Genomic DNA, 23668 nt, shown 5'->3' with positions numbered 1-23668 from the left:
GCGCTCATTACAAATACGTCTCCCATTAGAGAATGCATTTTCACTTCTTTAAAATCCAATGGTCTGTTTTACGAGTACATATTAACTCGGCGCCACTCAGTTTGGTGCGGGGAGAACCAAATGACATCTCCGAGGCGGCGTTAAATACTCTTCCCCCTCCCAGTTGCTGCAACTCGGAGGGAGAAGTAATTCGGGGTCTGGCAGCCGCCAGAGCCCTGAATTACTACTACGTGCCCCGCACAGCATAGCATTGCTGCTATGGGGTGCTCAGCTTCAGCGCTCGGCTCTCAGAGCCACGCCCCAAAATGAACGGATCCGTGTTTTACTCATAGTGTACTGTTAATTGTAATTAATAATAACTATTATTATTATTAATAATATTCTGTATCCAGCTCTCTGCTCTTTGGTTCTGTGCAAAGTCTTTTTTAGATATTGCCCAATAGATCTGCAAACACACAATCAGGACCGCTCCAATGTCACCTGATTCCACTGCTCCACAGTTCAATAAATTTATATAAACGTGAGTTTCATGGAAAACCCACCTGCTATTTGCTGTTTCCAGTCTAGAGGGACGTCACACACGACAGAGGACAGTAGTGAGTGAAGGTGAGTACTTACTACAGCACATCACCAACATCAACAAGCTGCATCAAAAGGATTTGTGAATACTTGCTCAAACTTCATTTACTTCAGATTAAAACATGTATTTTTATCTCTTTAATCCCCACTTCCCCCCCAAAAAAGGGGATTCTAAGAAACTTCTAATATTAATGATGCATGTTTTTCTCAATAGGTTTCAAAAAAAGTTTGTCACATAGTGATGGGCACAAATTTCGCATAGTCGTAATTTTGGATCTAAATTAACAATTATGATGTGAAATCATAATGCAAAATTTTAGGTAAAATCGTAATTCATTTTATATGTAATTGTAATCATTCGTAATTCCGTGTAATGTTTTAGTAGATTTTAAACATACAAAGTAAAAATTGTTTTTAAACTTAGAAAAATGACACCTTAAACACTATGCATTTTTAAAATCGATTATCTCAAAAACTACAAGGTCTTTTGAAAAATTATTTTTTGACTTGTACCCACGTGTAATTTTTGTGACAGCATGTATGGGGGTTTTGCTATTAACCCCTAAAGTTGGCACGAAAAATGCATGAAAATACGAATGATTGCATCAAATCAATTGAATTTACAAATCATAAATATGTATGGGCATAATTGCAAAAATGTACGCAACATTTAGCATAATCCTAGTTAACTGATTACATTCATCACTATAGTCATGAAATATCTCTCCGTCTCTGTCTTATCTCATGAATGTAATATTTTTATCATTATTATCTCTTGTATGGTACTTATCAGCTTATCTCATGGATTTCCTCGCCTTTCTTATTTTTGACCTTGAGTATACAAAATACCTTTGAAGCTCTTTCCAAATAAATAGATAAATAAATAACCCACATGAAGTTGTTTCTTAGAGGTGTATTCTCAAAACCTTGGTAAAATTTAGGTGCGCAAAGGGCACCCGTAAAGTCTAACCAGATTATACGTTATCAGATTATACGAAATACAATGTTAATTTCTAATATTTGGTTGCAAACCCTTTGCCGGCAATGACAACCTAAACAGGGATGAGCAGAAACTACGCCAGTGAGAATTTACGCATCGTAGTTCGCATCTACGCATCATAGTTTGTAGGTGAAGTTTCAAGACTACGCTTACGAATTTACACGTAGCGCAGTACCGCTACGCGTAGCTTACGCCCACTATGCGAAGTTAACGTGTATTGCGTAGGGAACTACGAATGCGGTACTCGCGTATAATTTTCCATGTGCGATTCTATGCTTAAAAATTTACGCATTGGAAAGAGGAATGTACGCATAGACGAGTTCCCGGTATAAGCATTTCAAGAGGAATTTACGCATAAAATGTTCTGCATACGGGCATAAGCATCCACATACACTACGCTTGCACTATGCGTAATTGTGTATTTTAACGCGTAGTTTACGAAATGCATACAAAGCGAATATTTGATTTTCGAAGACGTAGTTTGGCGAAGTGTAATTAAAGTTGGCTGACTACGACCATCCCTGAACCTGGAGTCTTGAACTCATGGACATCACCAGATGCCGGGTTTCGTCCTCGTTAATGCTCTGCTGGGCCTTAGCTGCAGCGGTTTTCAGTTGCTGTTTGTTTGTAGGTCTTTCTGTCTGAAGTTTAATCTTCAGCAAGTGTAATGTATGCTCAATTGGGTTAAGACCAGGTGACTGACTTGGCTATTCAAGAATTTTCCATTTCTTTGCATTAATAAACTCCTGGGTTGCTTTGGCTGTATGTTTTCGGTCATTGTCCATCATTATCATAAAGCACCACCCAATCAATCTGACTGCATTTGGCTGGATTTGAGCAGACAGTATGTCTCTGAACATCTCAAAATTAGTTTGGCTGCTTCTGCCCTATGTTACAAGACAGACTTGGATATCAATATGACTACTGCTATTATATTATTGCTATTTTCACTAACGGCATTAAAGGGGCACTACAGCAAAAAACTGTAAGATTTAAAATATGTGCAAACATATACAAATAAGAAGTACATTTTTTCCAGAGTAAAATGAGCCATAAATTACTTTTCTATGGATAAATAGAAGAGAAAAAACGTGCACCTTCCGTCCTTTGATATGCGTGTTTATTTTCAGCAGTGGTATTCCATCACATCGGATCTCTTACATCAGGTTTTCAATAGAGTGACCCATGCTGGACGGTGGTGGTGAAGGAGGTGGGTAGCGAGTAAGGATGGCGGAAAGCGACGGGCGTTTCCTGTCACAAAGACACTTGGGCACGCTGTGTACCACCTTAGAATAGAGGGCGGCTAATTACGGATTAAAGACGGGGTAAAACCCCGCCCCTTCCGGAAAGCCGAGTCCTCTGTGATTGGAGCTTCAGGCTTGGCAGAACAGGACGGAGTAAGACGTCATAGGCCTCCGGTGCGTCCACAGGGACGCATCACGGAGTACTACATTACCCATAAATCTGAGCTGGCTATTGCGCTTTGACGTCACATATCAGTGGAGTATTTCCACGGAAACGGTATATAGGACTACATTACCCATAGATCAGGGCTAGAAGTTAGACTCTGAACTATGTTAAATAAACGGGTTGTCATGGCAACTAAAGAGGCAATAGAGAACAACTATTACTTCACAGTTTCAGACTAAAGATACATTTAAAACATCTTTTAGTCAGTAAGTAGTCCATTCAAGGCGTTCCAAAATATGGGTGACGTATATATATCATCGTCTCGTCTGCCAGACCTTTAGTGATCAAGATGTGTCAATTTTGTGTGTTTCTTAAAGTGACAGTGACTCTGAATAGTGAACATAAGTATTACAATTATTAATAACAATAGGATACTCAATGACCATTACAAACTGGACCTAGTGGCATCACCCAAAAGACACAAGGACATGGGAATCCTAAGAACACAATTATATATGAAATTAAGAATACAAATAAGTAAATAGATATTGAAATACATAAGTTACTTTTCTCCTATGTTGCTGTCACTTACAGTAGGCAGGAGAAATCTGACAGAAGCAACAGGTTTTGGACTAGTCCATCTCTGCATAAGGGATTCTCAGCAAGGCTTTTATTCTTTATAAAGATATTCCCTAAAAAGGATTTAAACAATGATGCTTCCCTGCTCCCTACACAATTTGTTGGCAGTTGGACAGAGCAACTGCCATTCACTAAGTGCTTTTGAAAATAAATATATGCCTGAGACTCCCCTATAAAGAGATGGACTAGTCCAAAACCTGTCACTTCTGGCAGATTTCTACTGTCTACTGTAAGTGACAGCAACATAGGAAAAAAAGTAATTTATGGCTCATTTTACTCTGGAAAAAATGTACTTCTTATTTGTATAGGTTTGCACATATTTTAAATTGTTCAGTTTTTTTGCTGTAGTGCCCCTTTAACCAGCACCCAATTAAGCAGCAGCACTGCAACACGCGTTACTAAAATTTGTGATCTCCACTCAAAAAACAAAACAAAACAAAAAAAAAACTTAATTCCTTTTATCTTCTTTAGAACCCAGCTGAAGTGAGAGGGATATGGAGGCTGTCATATTTATTTCCTTTTAGGCTGCTTACACACCAAGACGTTACAGGCGCACTTTAGTGCGCCTGTAACGCTCCCCCAACGCACAGCAATGTAACACAAGTGGGCTGTTCACACAGCCCACGTTGCGTTACATGTAATGCTGCACGTTCTCCGCAAAGTGCAGCATGCTACGGCGTTGGAGCGGCTATAGCCGCGTTAGACTGTTTGCACATGCGCAGTGGGGGGCGGAGAGGAGGCGGGGAGAGCCAGCTACAGTAGCCGCGCACATAGCTACTTAATATTCACTGCACTGGCGGCAGCTGATTGGCCGGCGGGACCACGTGATGCGGAGTGTCTCGCTCCGCATCACGTGGTCCCGCTGGCCAATCAGCGCCACTCTGGGAGACATTATAGCAATCGAGCCGCCTAACGCGGCTCACTCTACCGTCGGCTCTTGCAGCACCATACGTTGTGTTAGGTGCACGTTATGCGACCTTAACGTGGCACCTAACACAACGTCTTGGTGTGCAAGAAGCCTTAAACAATGCAGATTGCCTGGCTACCCTGCTGATCCTCTGCCTCTAAAGCTTTATAGCCCCATCTATACCATACAATTCTTTCTCCGATTCAGTTCAATTCGATTCATTGATTAGATTTGATTCAATCCAACATGTCTGATTGGGATTCAAGTCAAATCAATTTGCCATTGCAAAACAATGACAAATTGAATCGAATCGAATCCCGATCGGACGTGTCGGACTGAATAGAATCGAATCAATGAATCGAATCGGACAAAAAATTGTATGGTGTAGATGGGGCTTTAGCCATAGTCTCTGAACAAGCATGCAGCAGATCAGGAGCTCTGATAGAAGTGTCACTGGATTAGCTGCATGCTTGTTTCAGGTGTGTGATTCAGACACTTCTGCAGCCAATACGATTAGCAGGGCTGCCAGGCAACTGGTATTGTTTAATAAGAAATAAATATGGCAACCACCGTATCCCTGTCAGTTCAGATGTACTTAAATCACAACCTCTAAAATCCAGGTCCAGGACTTCTTATGAGCTTTTGCTATCCTGTGGTACTCTCTTCCACAGTCTATGCTATACTCCCTGTTCCTCATGGGGGTTGATTCACAAAGCTTACATATTTTTCACCTTAACTGTAAGGAGCGGTAATGCTTGAGGTAAACAAATAAGGATAAATAATTAATGAGATAAACACATAAGGGCCCATATGCAATTAACTTTTTCTCCTGAGTTATCTCCTAGGAGAAAATGTTCATCTTCTACTTAAAGTGGTCTAACACCCATTATTTCAACTTTGCTTTAAAAGATTGCTTACAGCTTAGAAACTATTATGCCAGATTTTTTTTTAGCAGAAATTCACTGAATGGGTTAAACATGACATTTTAGTGTTGCATTTAGCTAGAAATCCGCTTCCGTGCTGAGGTTTAGATACAAATGTATCTATTTACAATGTAAATAAACAAACACCTCTCTGAGAGAGCACAGAGGGCTTCCCAGACAGGCTTTTCAGAGGTCTACAGTATTTGCATTCCAAACATGATACATTTGTATCTAAACCTCAGCATGGAGGCTGATTTCTAGCTAAATGCAAAACTAAAATGCCATGTTTAACCCATTCAGTGAATTTCTGCTAAAAAAAAATCTGGCATAATAGTTTCTAAGCTGTAAGCAATCTTTTAAAGCAAAGTTGAAATGCTGGGTGTTAGACCACTTTAAATTAATTTTTCAGCATTTTAATTGAAAAAGTAACTAAAACTTGGCGAGAAAGTAATGTAAAGGTTATTCTGAATATTTTCTTGTTTGCTGGTGGTTTAAAAGGCCTCTTTTTGACAAGGTGTAAAATATCTCATAGGAGAATACTCAAGAGAAAAAGTAAATTGCATATGATCTTTTGGGCCTATATGCAAGTAAGTTTTTCTCCTGAGTTTTCTCCTAGGTGATATTTCCCCACCTTGGAAATATAATGCCCTTTTAGCCACCAGCAAGCAAGAAAATACTCAATATAATTTTGATATAACGTTTTTATGTACATTTCAATACTTTTTTTTAATTCCAAAGTGCTGAAAAGTTATTTGAAACAGAAGATGAACATTTACCTCCTAGGAGAAAACTCAGGTGAAAAAGTGCATTGCATATGGCTCTCAGAGAGATAAATTATGAGTTAAAGGGAAGGTCCAAGCAAAAGAAAAAAAAAGAGTTTAACTTACCTGGGGCTTCTACCAGCCCCATGTAGCCATCCTGTGCCCTCGTAGTCACTCACTGCTGCTCCAGTCCCCCGCTGGCAGCTTTCTGACCTCGGAGGTCAGGGCCACATTGCATACATTTTTACGCATTCCAGCTAGTGCAGGAACAAAAATTTACGCGTTGCACCACTAACGCGTAAAAAATGTATGCGTTAATGTTCCTGCACTAGCGGGAATGTGTAAAAATGTACGCAATTCGGCCCTGACCTCCGAGGTCAGAAAGCTGCCAGCGGGGGACTGGAGCAGCAGTGAGTGACTACGAGGGCACAGGATGGCTGCATGGGGCTGGTAGAAGCCCCAGGTAAGTGAAACTCATTTTTTTTTTTTTTGCTTGGACCTTCCCTTTAAGTCATTTAAAGAGACACTGAAGCGGAAAAAAAAATATGATACAGTGAATTGGTTGTGTACTATGAATAATTACTAGAAGATTAGCAGCAAAGAAAATATTCTCATATTTTTATTTTCAGGTATATAGTGTTTTTTCTAACATTGCATCATGCTATAATATGTGCACATTACACAACACTCAGCATTCAAAATGAGTCTTTCAGAGCAGTCTGTGCACTAATGACCTCTCCTCTAGCAGAGGAAAAGAAAACAGTTGAGATAATAAAAGTCAGATAACAGCCCTCTCCACAACTAAACTTAGAGAGTTAATGGCTTGTTTGCATAGAGATAACAACTGGAGTTTCTTAACTCTTCCTGTACTGGAAACAATTAGACTGATGTATCTGATCTTAATGTTTTATTTCTTAGCTGTACTACACATACAAATCATAATATCATCATTTTTTTTCGCTTCAGTGTCTCTTTAAGGAGAGATAAAATGTGAGTTAAATTAGGTTGTAACATCCAAAAATAATTAAAAAAATTCCTAAAAATAGTTAGTGCCTCAAATATATATGTAAAACACTTTTTTTCTAAAATAGGTCCCTAAAAGACCTCCTCCCCCCTCCCCTTTTTACCCAGTCTGTGTGCCTTTACAGATCTGGGCCAACAGGATTGTGGGGATTAACACTGAGTTGGGTAAAAAAATTATATATATATATCCTACTTTGGATGTTTGTATGTTTGTATGTTTGTTACTCGATCACGCAAAAATGGCTGAACGGATTTGAATGAACATTACCTGGAACATTACCTGGAATAAAGTATAGGATACTTTTTATTCCCATAACCAAAAAGGGGGCGGAGACAAATACAAATTTCACTGGAAAATGTAAACTGCAGCCATTCTTACACTGTTAATGGTAGGGTTCTCAAACTTTGCACAGTTGGTTACTGGGTGACTGGGATTAATATTCAGGAAAATGGGTGGAGCCTACAAAAGCCAATCAAAATTCACCTATTGATTTTCAAGGGGAATATTTACATTGCTGCCATTCTTGGACTGTTAATGGCACAAGCCTCAAACCTGGTACAGTTGGTCATTAGGTGACTGGGATTCAATTTCAGAAAGGGGTGGAGCCACAAACAGCCAATCAGAATTGTTTCATTCCAATGCAAATTATTGTTGCCAAACACTGCAAAACTCACAAACTTAGTCATTGAGTAATTTATTAATTGGGTGTTAGGGTTAGAAAAGTGGGCACAGCCAACAACAGCCAAATAAATAAGCAGGCAATGCGGGTTCATAAGTGGGCAGAGCCAAATACAAAATTATACTGGAAAATTTCACTGGAAAATGTAAACAGCATCCATTCTTACACTGTTAATGGTAGGATTCTCAAACTTTGCAGAGTTGGTTACTGGGTCACTGGGAGTAATATTCAGAAAAGTGGGTGGAGCCTACAAAAGCCAATCAAAAATCACCTATTGATTTTTCAGGGGAATATTTCATTGCTGCCATTCTTGCACTGTTAATGGCACAAGCCTCAAACCTGGTACAGCTGATCATTGGTTGACAGGGGTTTAAATTTATAAAAGGGGGTGGAGCCACAAATAGCGAATCTTATTTGTTTCATTTTAACACAGGTTATTGATGCCAAAAACCGCAAAGCTCACAAAGTTGGTCATTAAGTAATTGAGTAATTGTGTGTTAGGGTTAGGAAAAGTGGGCGCAGCCAACGCCAGCCAAATACATAATCGGGCAATACCGGGCCATCAGTGGGAGGAGACAAATATACATTTCACTGAGAAAATGTAAACTGCAACCATTCTTACACTGCTAATGGCAGGGTTCTCAAAATTTGCACAATTGGTCACTGGGTGACTGAGATTAATATTAAGAATAGTGGGTGGAGCCTACAAAAGCTAATCAAAATCCACCTATTGATTTTCAAGGGGAATATGTAATTGCTGCCATTCTTGCACTGTTAATGGCACAAGCCTTAAACCTGGTACAGTTGGTCATTGGGTGACTGGGGTTCAAATTTAGACAAAGGGGTGGAGCCACAAACAGCCAATCAGATGTGTTTAATCTCAATGCAAATTATTAATGCCAAAGACCGTAAAGCGCACAAACTTGGTCATTGAGTAATTGTGTGTTAGGGTTAGAAAAAGTAGGCGGAGCCAACACCAGCCAAATTGATACCCGAACAATGTCAGAAAATCAGTGGGTGGAGAAAAATACAAATTTCATTGGGAAAATGTAAACCACAGCCATTCTTACACTGTTAGTGGTAGGGTTCTCAAACTTTGCACAGTTGGTGACTGGGTGACTGGGATTAATATTCAGAAAGGTGGGTGGAGCCTACAAAAGCCAATTAAAATCCACCTATTGATTTTTAAGGGGAATATTTAATTGCTGCCATTCTTGCACTGTTAATGGCACAAGCCTCTTGCACTGTTAATCACCTATACCTGGTACACTTGGCCATTGGGTGATTTGGGTTCAAATTCAGAAAAGGGGTGGAGCCACAGCCAATCAGATTTTATTTTATTTCAATGCAAATTATTGATGCCAAAGACCGCAAAGCTCACAAACTTGGTCATTAAGTAATTGTGTGTTAGGATTAGGAAAAGTGGGTGGGGCCAACTCCAGCTAAATACATAATCGGGCTACGCCGGGCCTCCAGCTAGTATAATAAATGGGAAAGTTTGGATGTTCGGATGTTTGGATGTTTGTTACTCGATCACACAAAAATGGCTGAACGGATTTGAATGAGATTTGGCACACACATAGTACTTTACCTGGAATAAAGTATAGGATACTTTTTTATTCCTATATCCAAAAAGGGGGCGGAGACAAATACAAATTTCACTGGAAAATGTAAACTGCAGCCATTCTTACACTGTTACACTGGAGGTGTGTTTAGCTTCAGGGAAGAATGGTTAATTTGCATATATTCAGCAGTGTTGCACTGGGAGACATCTCAAGCTCACTCCAACCTGAATTATCACAAATTCTTTCTGTTTTAAGAAAGCAAACTTTTGTTTTTCTTAACATCTTAGTAAGGAGGCTTTTAGGACCATTGTAGTCCCTTACACACTCCAATGAGTTCTGGGTAACCATGAGCTTGCTGGATAGTCTGTACCTCTCGGTGTTACAAGCCCTACTGCATAGAGCCAAATTAATCTATGCCATGCACTGATGAGGATCAAACAATCCAAAACAGTCTGTATGCATGTTGGACTATTATGGCTCTGTACAAATTAACAAGCAGACACATCATTGCATTTCAGTGGTTCTGGAGGTGTGTTTAGCTTCTAAGGGTTCTGGAGGTGTGTTTAGCTTCTAACAATGGTTAATTTGCATATATTCAGCAGTGATGCACTGGGAGACATCTCAAGCTCACTCCAACCTGAATTATGTAACGATCGGTGAAGCACAGAGAGGTCTGATTACCGGTGATCTGCAGTATCACGGGGAATACAGACGTATACCAGATTATATGTGATCTGAAGTATCACCGATAATCCAATATACTAGCTAACCTCTGTTCACCTGAGTAGAGTGTAGTGATTGGTGTAACAGTAACACAGAGGACAAGCCTCAGTGCAGCAGGGAGTACTGCACAGATTCCTTCCGCAGATCTGAGCTCTCCAAGACGGGAGGAGTCAGACTGACAGTAGGAAGGGAAGTCCGAGAGTGACACTCAGGAGGAAGTGTCACTAACAGGACGGGGAACCGCCTCCAATCGTGAGGTCGGTTCTCGAGGTCGGACAAGCCAGGTCGTACACAGACGGACAGATAAGGTACAATATCAGTTGGCAAAGGTGGAGTCAAAGTACAGGCAGGGTTCAGCAACGGGGTATCAGATATATCGGGGTACAAAATCAGGAGGCGGAGGCGGAGTCAAAGTACAGGCCGGGGTTCGGCAGCAGAGTATCAGAAATAACGAGGTGCAAAGTCAGAGTTCAGGAGGATAGTCAAAGGCAGGCAAAAGTCATAACAGATAATCACAATCAAACTAGTACTTTAGCTAACAATATCTAGCTAAGTGTAGGATTACAGCTCCAGCTGGTCCCGGCACACTTGCGGATCTGACTACGGATCTGGGTGCTCCCACATATGTGATCGCAATGCCAGACAAGACACGAGTGACCAGCCAGCAGTATATATACACATAGGTGCCCCCCAGCACCTCCCTGATTGCTGGACCAATGGGGAGTGAAGCTAGAGTCAGCTGACCTGCCTGGTCAGCTGACTCCCTCCTGGGTGCCATAAATCTTGTCTGAGTGCGCACGCGTCACTCTGAACCTTGAGGGACTACGAGTCCCAGCCACAGCAGCCCCGCTCTGCGGTGTCTCCGCAGCGGGGACATGCGCGCTAACCGCCGCATCCAACGCGGCGGTTTCACCGCGCTCCGCAATATGCTGCACGGAGACAGCCGCCTCATGATGCGAGGAGGCGGCTGCCTCTCTGTGCGAGTGGCCCCTGTGTGCGGAAAGAGCCGCCTGCCGCTGGTTCATGGCGGCGGCTCTTCCGCGATTCCTCACAGTACCCCCCCGAGGAGTGGACTCCGGACAGCTCCTTCCAGGTTTTTCTGGATGTACAGCATGAAATTCTCTCACTAACTCGTCCGCATGCATGCGGTTCCCAGGTACCCATTGCCTCTCCTCAATGCCGTACCCCTTCCAATGTACGAGATACTGCACCGAGTTTTTTACAGTACGTGAGTCTATGATCTTCTCTACCTCATATTCGGGTTGGGCATCGACTAAGACAGGAGGAGGAGGAGTGGGACCCACCTGGACTGCGGGTTTGAGAAGTGATACGTGGAAGGACCTCACTCCACGCATGCTGGTGGGAAGATCAACGGTATATGTGACATCGTTGATCTTCCTAGTAACTGGGAATGGACCCACGAACCTGGGACCAAGTTTGTCAGAGGGTTGTTTCAGGGTCAGGTGACGGGTTGACACCCAAACCAAATCTCCTGGTTGGAATTTCCACTCTAACGAGCGTCTCTTGTCAGCCTGACCTTTCTGACTCTGAAATGCTTTTACGAGATTATTTTTGATGGTCCACCACATGTCCTTAAATGACCTTTGCCAAGCCTCCAAGGCTGGGAACGGAGTGGACGCAACTGGCAAAGGAGAGAATTTAGGCAGTTTACCTGTCACAATCTGAAATGGACAGAAACCTGAGGAAGAACTCTTTAAGTTATTGTGGGCAAATTCTGCATAAGGTAAATATTTAACCCAATCACTCTGTGCCTCGGCAACGTAACATCTCAAAAATTGTTCTAACGATTGGTTGACCCTCTCCGTCTGGCCATTTGTCTGTGGATGGTACCCCGAGGAAAATGACAATTTCATGCCCATTTGGTGACAGAATGCCCTCCAAAATTTCGAAACACACTGGACTCCCCGATCGGATACTATGTCTTCTGGAATGCCATGCAGTCTGAAGACATTGGTGATAAATAAATCGGCCAGTTCCTGGGCCGAGGGGAGTCCTTTCAGGGGCACGAAGTGGGCCATCTTACTAAAACGGTCGACCACCACCCAGATAACTGACATGCCTTCAGATCTCGGAAGATCTCCCACGAAATCCATGGACAAGTGGGTCCATGGTTCACTCGGGGTGGGCAAAGGCTGCAAAGTACCTACAGATGCCAGCCGGGAGGGCTTGCTTTTTGCGCACACCGCACATTCCCTGACAAACTCTTTGCAGTCAGCGGCTAGCGAAGGCCACCATGCACATCTGGCCACGAGATCTTGCGTTCTAGACGCTTCAGGATGTCCCGCATTTTTATGAGAGTGGATCATCTCCAAGATCTGGAGACGGAATGGTAACGGGACAAACAACACCCCGTCTGGTTTCCATTCCGGGATATCCTGCTGAAAAGGACTCAAAGTCTCTTCCCAGTCCTCCCAAGTCTCGGTAGCGGCTAACACCACTCTTCGTGGGACAATGGTCTCGGGAACGGAGGGCTGTGCTGTCTCCAGCTCAAAACACCTAGAGAGTGCGTCTGCCTTGGTATTCTTACTACCTGGCGTATACGTGATCAAAAATGTAAACCTCGAGAAAAATAGCGACCATCGAGCCTGCCTTGGGCTTAACCTTTTAGCCCCCTCGATGTATTCCAGGTTTTTGTGGTCGGTATAAACCGTGATAGTGTGCTCAGCTCCCTCTAGCCAATGACGCCACTCTTCGAAGGCCAATTTGATGGCTAGGAGCTCCCTGTTGCCTATATCGTAGTTTCTCTCTGCCGGAGAGAACCTTCGGGAAAAATAGGCACACGGGTGTAATCTACCCTGGAGACCAGAACGCTGGGACAGCACAGCCCCCACCCTGACCTCCGAGGCGTCTACCTCAACAATAAACGGGAAAGAAGTGTCCACGTGTCTGAGTATGGGTGCTGAGCAGAACAACCCTTTTAACTTAGAAAAAGCCTGTAAGGCCTCGGGAGGCCAATGAGTGGTGTCTGCCCCTTTTTTAGTAAGGCTAGTGAGAGGGGCGACTACTGTGGAGTACCCCTTTATAAACCTTCTATAATAGTTCGCAAACCCCAAGAACCGTTGTAGCGATTTTAACCCCACCGGCTGCGGCCACTCCAGGACCGCGGAGACCTTGGCAGGGTCCATAGACAGACCTGAGGTGGAGATTATATACCCCAGAAAGGCAACCGACGTGACCTCAAAAATACATTTCTCGAGTTTGGCGTATAACAGATTCTGCCTCAGTTTGTCTAATACAATCCTGACATGGGTTCTGTGTTCCGAGAGGTTGTTAGAAAAAATGAGAATGTCGTCTAAATAGACTAAAACGAACTTTCCTAACACCTCCCGAAAAACCTCATTGATGAGTTCCTGGAAGACGGCCGGGGCATTACATAACCCGAAGGGCATCACTCTGTACTCGTAATGCCCATCAGGGGTATTGAAGGCCGTCTTCCATTCGTCGCCCTTTCTTATACGCACCAGATTGTATGCCCCCCGTAAGTCCAGTTTTGAAAATATCCTAGCCTCCGTGACCTGTGTGAACAAATCGTCTATAAGTGGCAACGGGTAGTGATTCTTCACTGTGATTTTGTTGAGGCCACGATAATCGATGCAAGGCCGTAAACCCCCATCTTTTTTCTTAACAAAAAAGAAGCCTGCCCCAGCGGGTGACCGGGATGGCCTAATGAAGCCCTTGGCCAAGTCTCACGGATGTACTCCTGCATGGCGAGCTTCTCGGGGCCAGATAAGTTATATAAATGGCCTCGAGGAGGCATACAACCAGACTGAAGGTCAATGGGACAGTCAAATGGCCGATGCGGGGGTAATTTATCCGCGGCCTTGGGACAAAACACATCGGCATAATCTGAGTATTGTTCCGGTATACCTTCCACCTGCACCTTAGTTAGACCTAATGTCAGCCTCCCCAAACACTGCTGAAAACAATGAGGTGACCATGCTGTCAACTGCCCTGTGGCCCAGTCTATCCGTGGAGAATGAACCTGCAACCAGGGCATGCCTAGGATAATAGTGGAGGTTGACATGTGTAAAACAAAAAATTGTAACCGTTCCCCGTGCAATACCCCTATGGTGAGCTTCACAAGCGGAGTTTGTGACAGGGCACGATTCCGCTGCAAAGGGGAGTCGTCCACTGCTGTGACCTGAATAGGGGGGCTCACGGGAGTGAGTGGTAGACCCAACTCCTGAGCAAACTCAAAGTTCATAAAGTTAGCCGCTGAGCCGGAGTCAATAAAAGCTTCAGTGGCAACAGACTTCTCATCCCATGTGACCGTACAAGGGAGAAGTAATTCTTTTTCTTTAACCTCCTTGGCGGTCTGATTCTTTCCAGATTTTAGGGTCTAAAAGCGGTGCAATTTTTTTCCACTCTTTCAGACCCTAAAACCTGAAAAAAATCATTCTGGCAGGGAGATCTGCAGCAAAAAAAAAAAAAAAAGTACCTTCCTGGGCTCCTGTGCTGCAGTTTTCTCTTTGCCCACAAGATGGCGCTAATATACATATAAACGAACTTCTCTATATTTCTCTAATATAGAGAAGTTCGTTTTCAATATTAGCTCCGCCCCCGATGACGTCACGCTGCCACCACCGCTCTGCTGCTGCCACCACTGGCTGCCGGGTCCCCGGAAGAATAGCGGGGACATGGGGGATCCCGGCGGCCAGGGAAAGACCCCACACTGCCGGGGAGAGAGGCTGGAGTCCCGCTGCGCAGCGAGATCGTGCACGGGACTCCAAAACTACAGGTAAAGCTCTGCAATGCCTACCCCGACCTGAGCTCGGGATCACCGCTAACAGCTTATTCTTTCTACCCCGAGCTCAGGTCGGGAAAACCGGCAAGGAGGTTAAGGGGTGAGGTTTGTGTGCCTAGGGTGTCACCCCCCACTACTCCTAGGCAGACCCGTTTCCCGCCCTGTTAGGGCAGTTTCGCACCCTATGCCCTGCCTCTGCACAGTATAGGCACAGTTGTTCCATCATCCTCCGCCTTCGCTCCACCTGGGTCAGTTTTGATCGACCAATTTGCATCGGTTCTGGTGGAGGCAAGGCCGGAAAGGGTGAGACAGGTGGAGATGCTGTTACTGAGGATGCGGCAACCGGTGCCGCGTACGAAGTCACCCTGACACGGTGACTGCCCCTAGCCTGCCTCTGATGGCGTAGCTGCGATCTACTCGAATGGCCGATGATATGGCCTCATCAACTGTTTTGGGCTCGGGTACGGTTAACATTAAATCGGAGACCTCCTCCGACAACCCAGACAAAAAGTAGTCCATTAGGGCAAAGTTGTCAAATCTAGAGGTGACTGACCACCTACGGAACTCTGCCGCATAATCCTCGACCGAACCTCTGCCTTGCCGCAAAAGTTTGAGCTTCCGCTCTGAGGACGCAGCAAGGTCAGGGTCGTCGTAGATTATGGCCATGGCCTTAAAGAATACCTCTACCGAGGTCAGAGCGGTATCGGTAGGAGGCAAGTTATATGCCCAGGACTGGGAGTCCCCAGTCAACAAAGTTTTAATAAAGATGACCCGTTGGGTCTCAGTCCCCGAGGATCGGGGTCTCAACTCGAAATACGACAACACTCTACTCCTGAAATTCCGGAAGTCAGACTTGTGGCCGGAAAACTTATCAGGTACAGGCATACGTATGTCATCACTATGAGGGGATCGCACTGAATCAACTGACGTCTGGAGGGTTTTCACAGAGCCTGATAAGGCATCGATTAAGGCTTTGTGCTGGCCCAGTGCTTGATGAATGTTATCCACCGATGTGGCAAGCACAGTCAGAGGATCAGCGCGTGATTCCATCTGTTTTGTGGTCTGGCGTTCTGTAACGATCGGTGAAGCACAGAGGTCTGATTACCGGTGATCTGCAGTATCACGGGGAATACAGACGTATACCAGATTATATGTGATCTGCAGTATCACCGATAATCCAATATACTAGCTAACCTCTGTTCACCTGAGTAGAGTGTAGTGATTGGTGTAACAGTAACACAGAGGACAAGCCTCAGTGCAGCAGGGAGTACTGCACAGATTCCTTCCGCAGATCTGAGCTCTCCAAGACGGGAGGAGTCAGACTGACAGTAGGAAGGGAAGTCCGAGAGTGACACTCAGGAGGAAGTGTCACTAACAGGACGGGGAACCGCCTCCAATCGTGAGGTCGGTTCTCGAGGTCGACAAGCCAGGTCGTACACAGACGGACAGATAAGGTACAATATCAGTTGGCAAAGGCGGAGTCAAAGTACAGGCAGGGTTCAGCAACGGGGTATCAGATATATCGGGGTACAAAATCAGGAGGCGGAGGCGGAGTCAAAGTACAGGCCGGGGTTCGGCAGCAGAGTATCAGAAATAACGAGGTGCAAAGTCAGAGTTCAGGAGGATAGTCAAAGGCAGGCAAAAGTCATAACAGATAATCACAATCAAACTAGTACTTTAGCTAACAATATCTAGCTAAGTGTAGGATTACAGCTCCAGCTGGTCCCGGCACACTTGCGGATCTGACTACGGATCTGGGTGCTCCCACATATGTGATCGCAATGCCAGACAAGACACGAGTGACCAGCCAGCAGTATATATACACATAGGTGCCCCCCAGCACCTCCCTGATTGCTGGACCAATGGGGAGTGGAGCTAGAGTCAGCTGACCTGCCTGGTCAGCTGACTCCCTCCTGGGTGCCATAAATCTTGTCTGGGTGCGCGCGCGCGCGTCACTCTGAACCTTGAGGGACTACGAGTCCCAGCCACAGCAGCCCCGCTCTGCGGTGTCTCCGCAGCGGGGACATGCGCGCTAACCGCCGCGTCCAACGCGGCGGTTTCACCGCGCTCCGCAATATGCTGCACGGAGACAGCCGCCTCATGATGCGAGGAGGCGGCTGCCTCTCCGTGCGAGTGGCCCCTGTGTGCGGAAAGAGCCGCCTGCCGCTGGTTCATGGCGGCGGCTCTTCCGCGATTCCTCACAAATTATTGCAAATTATTTCTGTTTTAAGAAAGCAAACTTTTGTTTTTCTTACACTGTTAATGGTAGGGTTCTCAAACTTTGCACAGTTGGTCACGTTGGGTAACTAGGATTATTATTCAGAAAAGTGGGTGGAGCCTATAAAAGCCAATCAAAATTCACCTATTGAATTTCAAGGGGAATATTTACATTTCTGCCATTCTTGCACTGTTAATGGCACAAGCCTCAAACCTGGTATAGTTGATCATTAGGTGACTGGGGTTCAATTTCAGAAAGGGGGTGGAGCCAAAAATAGCCAATCAGATTTGTTTCATTCCAATGCAAATTATTGTTGCCAAACACCGCAAAGCTCACAAAATTGGTAATTGAGTAATTGATTAATTGTGTGTTAGGATTAGGAAAGTGGGCACAGCCAACACCAGCCAAATACATAAGCGGGCAACGCAGGGTCATAAATGGGCGGAGACAAATAAAAATTTTACTGGGAAAATGTAAACAGCAGCCATTCTTACACTGTTAATGGTAGGGTTCTCAAACTTTGCACAGTTGGTTACTGGGTGACTGGGGTTAATATTCAGAAAAGTGGGTGGAGCCTACAAAAGCCAATCAAAAATTACCTATTGATTTTTCAGGGGAATATTTCATTGCTGCCATTCTTGCACTGTTGATGGCACAAGCCTCAAACCTGGTACAGTTGATCATGGCATGACTGGGGTTTAAATTTATATAAGGGGGTGGAGCCCCAAACAGCCAATCTGATTTGTTTCATTTTAATGCAGGTTATTGATGCTAAAGACCGCACAGCTCACAAACTTGGTCATTGAGTAATTGTGTGTTAGGGTTAGGAAAAGTGGGCGCAGCCAACACCAGCCAAATACATAATCGGGCAATGCTGGGTCATCAGTAGGCGGAGACAAAAGCAAATTTCACTAGGAAAATGTAAACTGCAGCAATTCTTACACTATTCATGGTAGGGTTCTCAAACTTTGCACAGTTGGTCACTGGGTGACTGAGATGAATATTAAGAAAAGTGGGTGGAGCCTACAAAAGCCAATCAAAATCCACCTATTAATCTTTAAGGGGAATATTTAATTGATGCCATTCTTGCACTGTTAATCACCTGTACCTGGTACAGTTGGCCATTGGGTGATTGGGGTTCAAATTCAGAAAAGTGGTAGAGCCACAGCCAATCAGATTTATTTTATTTCAATGCAAATTATTGATGCCAAAGACCGCAAAGCTCACAAACTTGGTCATTGAGTAATTGTGTGTTAGGGTTAGAAAAAGTGGGCGCAGCCAACACCAGCCAAATACATAATCGGGCAATGCCGGGTAATCAGTAGGCGGAGACAAATACAAATTTCACTGAGAAAATGTAAACTGCAGCAATTCTTACACTATTAATGGTAGGGTTCTCAAACTTTGCACAGTTGGTCACTGGGTGACTGAGATTAATATTCAGAAAAGTGGGTGGAGCCTAAAAAAGCCAATCAAAATCCACCTATTAATCTTTAAGGGGAATATTTAATTGATGCCATTCTTGCACTGTTAATCACCTGTACCTGGTACAGTTGGTCATTGGGTGATTGGGGTTCAAATTCAGAAAAGGGGTGCAGCCACAGCCAATCAGATTTATTTTATTTCAATGCTAATTATTGATGCCAAAGACCACAGAGCTCACAAACTTGGTCATTAAGTAATTTTGTGTTAGGGTTAGAAAAAGTGGGCGGAGCCAGCACCATCCAAATACATACCTGGGCAATGCCGAGTCTTCAGTGGGTGGAGACAAACGCAAATTTTCCCTGGGAAAACGTAAACTGCAGCCATTCTTACACTATTAATTGTAGGGTTCTAAAACTTTGCACAGTTGGTCACTGGGTGACTGGGATTAATATTCAGAAAAGTGGGTGGAGTCTACAAAAACCAATCACAATTCACCTATTGATTTTCAAGGCAAATATTTAATTGCTGCCATTTTTGCACTGTTAATGGCACAAGCCTCAAACCTGGTACAGTTGATCATTGGGTGACTGGGGTTAAATATTTAGAAAAGGGGTGGGTCCACAAACAGCAAATCAGATGTGTTTCATTTCAATGAAAATTATTCATGCCAAAGACCACAAACTTGGTCATTGACTATTGGCAATTGTGTGTTACGGTTAGAAAAAGTGGCCACAGCCAACAGCAGCCAAATACATACCTGGGAAACATTAGGACATCAGTGGGTGGAGAAAAATTCAAATTTACCTGCCAGAATGTAAACTGCAGCCATTCTTACACTGTCTGACAATGGCAGGGTTCTTAAACTTTGCACAGTTGGTCACTGGATGACTAGGATTAATATTCAGAAAAGTGGGTGGAGCCTACAAAAGCTAATCAAAATTCACCTATTGATTTTCAAAGGAGTGGAGCCACAGCCAATTAGATTTATTTCATTTCAATGCCAATTATTGATGCCAAAGACCGCAAAGCTCACAAACTAGGTCATCATTGAGTAATTGTGTGTTAGGATTAGAAAAAGTGGACAGAGCTAACACTAGCAGTTTACATACCCGGGCAACGCCGGGCGACCAGCTAGTACATATATACATATATACATATTAAGATGTTTGTTACTCGATCACGCAAAAATGGCTGAGCGGATTTGAATGAAATTTGGCACACACATAGTACATTACCTGGAATAAAGTATAGGATACTTTTTATTCCCATAACCAAAAAGGGGGCGGAGACAAATACACATTTCACTGGAAAATGTAAACTGCAGCGATTCTTACACTGTTAATGGCAGGGTTCTCAAACTTGGCTCTGCATACTTTTTCTTACCCTAACACACAATTACTCAATGAGTTTGTTAGCTTTGCGGTCTTTGGCACTCAAATGAAACAAATCTGATTGTGGCTTCACCCTTTCTCTGAATTTGAAACCCAGTCACCCAGTGACCAACTGTACCAGGTTTGAGGTTTGTGGCATTACCGGTGCAAGAATGGCAGCAATTAAATATTCCCCTTGAAAATCAATAACTGAAATTTGATTGGCTTTTGTAGGCTCCACCTACTTTTCTGAATATTAATCCCAGTCACACAGTGACCAACAGTTTGAGAACCCTACCATTAACAGTGTAAGAATGGCTGCAGTTTACATTATCCCAGTGAAATTTGTATTTGTCTCCGCCCACTGATGACCCAGTATTGTCCGGGTATTTATTTAGCTGGTATTGGCTGTGCCCGCTTTTTCTAACCATAGCACACAATTACCCAATTAATCAATGACCAAGTTTGTTGTCTTTGGCATCAATCATTTGCATTAAAATGAAAGAAATCTGACTGGCTGTTTGTGTCTCCACCCCCTTTTCTGAATTTGAACCCCAGTCACCCAGTGATGAACTGTACCAGGTTTGAGGCTTGTGACATTAACAGTGCAAGAATAGCAGCAATTTAAATATTCCCCTTAATAATCAATAGGTGAATTTTGATTGGCTTTTGTAGGCTCCACCTACTTTTCTGAATATTAAGCTCAGTCACCCAGTGACCAACTGTGCAAAGTTTGAGAACCCTACCATTAACAGTGTAAGAATGGCTGCTGTTTACATTTTCCCAGTGAAATCTGCATTGGTCTCCGCCTACTTTTTGGTTATGAGGATTAAAAGTATCCTATATTTTATTCCAGGTAATGTACTATGTGTGTGCCAAATTTCATTCAAATCCGTTTAGCTATGAGTAACAAACTTCCAAACATCCAAACTTTCCCATCCTACTAATATAATAAATGGGAAAGTTCGGATGTTTGGATATTTGGATGTTTGGATGTTTGTTACTCGATCACGCAAAAATGGCTGAACGGATTTGAATGAAATTAGGCCCACACATGGTACATTACCTGGAATAAAGTATAGGATACTTTTTATTCCCATAACCAAAAAGGGGGCGGAGACAAATACAAATTTCACTGGAAAATGTAAACTGCAGCCATTCTTACACTGTTAATGGTAGGGTTCTCAAACTTTGCACAGTTGGTTACTGGGTGACTGGGATTATTATTCAGGAAAGTGGGTGGAGCCTACAAAAGCCAATCAAAATTCACCTATTGATTTTCAAGGGGAATATTTACATTGCTGCCATTCTTGGACTGTTAATGGCACAAGCCTCAAACCTGGTACAGTTGGTCATTGGGTGACTGGGATTCAATTTCAGAAAGGGGTGGAGCCACAAACAGCCAATCAGATTTGTTTCATTCCAATGCAAATTATTGTTGCCAAACACTGCAAAACTCACAAACTTAGTAATTGAGTAATTTATTAATTGGGTGTTAGGATTAGAAAAGTGGGCACAGCCAACAACAGCCAAATAAATAAGCAGGCAATGCAGGTTCATAAGTGGGCGGAGCCAAATACAAAATTTTACTGGAAAATTTCACTGGAAAATGTAAACAGCATCCATTCTTACACTGTTAATGGTAGGGTTCTCAAACTTTGCAGAGTTGGTTACTGGGTCACTGGGAGTAATATTCAGAAAAGTGGGTGGAGCCTACAAAAGCCAATCAAAAATCACCTATTGATTTTTCAGGGGAATATTTCATTGCTGCCATTCTTGCACTGTTAATGGCACAAGCCTCAAACCTGGTACAGCTGATCATTGGTTGACAGGGGTTTAAATTTATAAAAGGGGGTGGAGCCACAAATAGCGAATCTTATTTGTTTCATTTTAACACAGGTTATTGATGCCAAAAACCGCAAAGCTCACAAACTTGGTCATTGAGTAATTGAGTAATTGTGTGTTAGGGTTAGGAAAAGTGGGCACAGCCAACGCCAGCCAAATACATAATCGGGCAATGCCGGGTCATCAGTGGGAGGAGACAAATACACATTTCACTGAGAAAATGTAAACTGCAACCATTCTTACACTGCTAATGGCAGGGTTCTCAAAATTTGCACAATTGGTCACTGGGTGACTGAGATTAATATTAAGAATAGTGGGTGGAGCCTACAAAAGCTAATCAAAATCCACCTATTGATTTTCAAGGGGAATATGTAATTGCTGCCATTCTTGCACTGTTAATGGCTCAAGCCTTAAACCTGGTACAGTTGGTCATTGGGTGACTGGGGTTCAAATTTAGACAAAGGGGTGGAGCCACAAACAGCCAATCAGATGTGTTTAATCTTAATGCAAATTATTAATGCCAAAGACCGCAAAGCGCACAAACTTGGTCATTGAGTAATTGTGTGTTAGGGTTAGAAAAAGTAGGCGGAGCCAACACCAGCCAAATTGATACCCGAACAATGTCAGGAAATCAGTGGGTGGAGAAAAATACAAATTTAATTGGGAAAATGTAAACCGCAGCCATTCTTACACTGTTAGTGGTAGGGTTCTCAAACTTTGCACAGTTGGTGACTGGGTGACTGGGATTAATATTCAGAAAGGTGGGTGGAGCCTACAAAAGCCAATTAAAATCCACCTATTGATTTTGAAGGGGAATATTTCATTGCTGCCATTCTTGCACTGTTAATGGCACAAGCCTCTTGCACTGTTAATCACCTATACCTGGTACGCTTGGCTATTGGGTGATTTGGGTTCAAATTCAGAAAAGGGGTGGAGCCACAGCCAATCAGATTTATTTTATTTCAATGCAAATTATTGATGCCAAAGACCGCAAAGCTCACAAACTTGGTCATTTAGTAATTGAGTAATTGTGTCTTAGGATTAGGAAAAGTGGGCGGGGCCAACACCAGCTAAATACATACCCGGGCAACGCCGGGTCTCCAGCTAGTTTATAATATTAGTAGGATTATATGGAACCAACAAAGATATTGCTTTGGATGCGCCAGCTTGTTACCTGTTTTGAACATTACATAGAGGGCATCATTCCTCCTTTCTAGCTTGCTCACTCCCCCCCATGGGTTTGATCCTGTAGTGTGCGCAAGACAACACTACAACTCTGTACATTAGGCAACAGAGACAGTCACTCAGTCATAATACACTAATGGAGACTAGACACCTGCAAGATGTAGAAGGTTATCAAGGAAGAACTTGTTTGAATAAGTGTGCTTGCTTTATTTTAGATACCTCAAGGCAGAAACATGAAGGCCATCATCCCAATCTTTCTCATTGTCATCTCGGGTAAGTAAACATTACTATTTTATTCAGGGCAGCCATCAGGGGGGGACAACTGGCACTGCAGTGAGGGGCCCAGGGCTTTTGGGGGGCCCTGCCCCCCCCCCCCTCCCAAATCACTGGAAGGGCCAAATTTGCTGGCTGCGGGCCTGTGGCTCACTAACCAGCGCACCGCGTTCCAGCACTGAGAGAAGAGTGACATCAGCACTTGAACATTTGGAGTAGATGAGTGAGCTGCTACTATACTATCCTGGGGAAACTATACCTGGCTACCTATACTGGGAGCACCTATGCCTGGATACCTATACTGAAGGCACCATGAAGAAAAGAGGGGGACAAAAAGAGAACGGATAAAGGATAAGAATGGATTTAGAAATCCCTAT

At 43.6% G+C, this 23668-nt stretch overlaps 1 protein-coding gene across 2 annotated transcripts in view; it reads left to right on the top strand.

The window, feature by feature from the left end:
- The first annotated feature begins 504 nt into the window (after positions 1-504).
- The window catches only part of LOC137521949 (uncharacterized), a 39108-nt gene continuing 15944 nt past the window's right edge, over positions 505-23668 (top strand). For both annotated transcript variants that reach the window (XM_068241906.1, XM_068241905.1), the window contains exons 1-2: positions 505-606; positions 23234-23291. In XM_068241906.1, coding sequence (XP_068098007.1) covers positions 23252-23291 — 40 coding nt within the window. In that variant the 5' untranslated portion in view covers positions 505-606; positions 23234-23251. The remainder of the gene's footprint in view (positions 607-23233; positions 23292-23668) is intronic.

Source organism: Hyperolius riggenbachi, chromosome 6 (genome assembly GCF_040937935.1).
Source record: "Hyperolius riggenbachi isolate aHypRig1 chromosome 6, aHypRig1.pri, whole genome shotgun sequence".
In the NCBI taxonomy this organism is placed as follows: domain Eukaryota; kingdom Metazoa; phylum Chordata; class Amphibia; order Anura; family Hyperoliidae; genus Hyperolius; species Hyperolius riggenbachi.
Note: the sequence above shows the minus strand (reverse complement) of the source record. Positions and strands in the feature narration are given on the sequence as shown.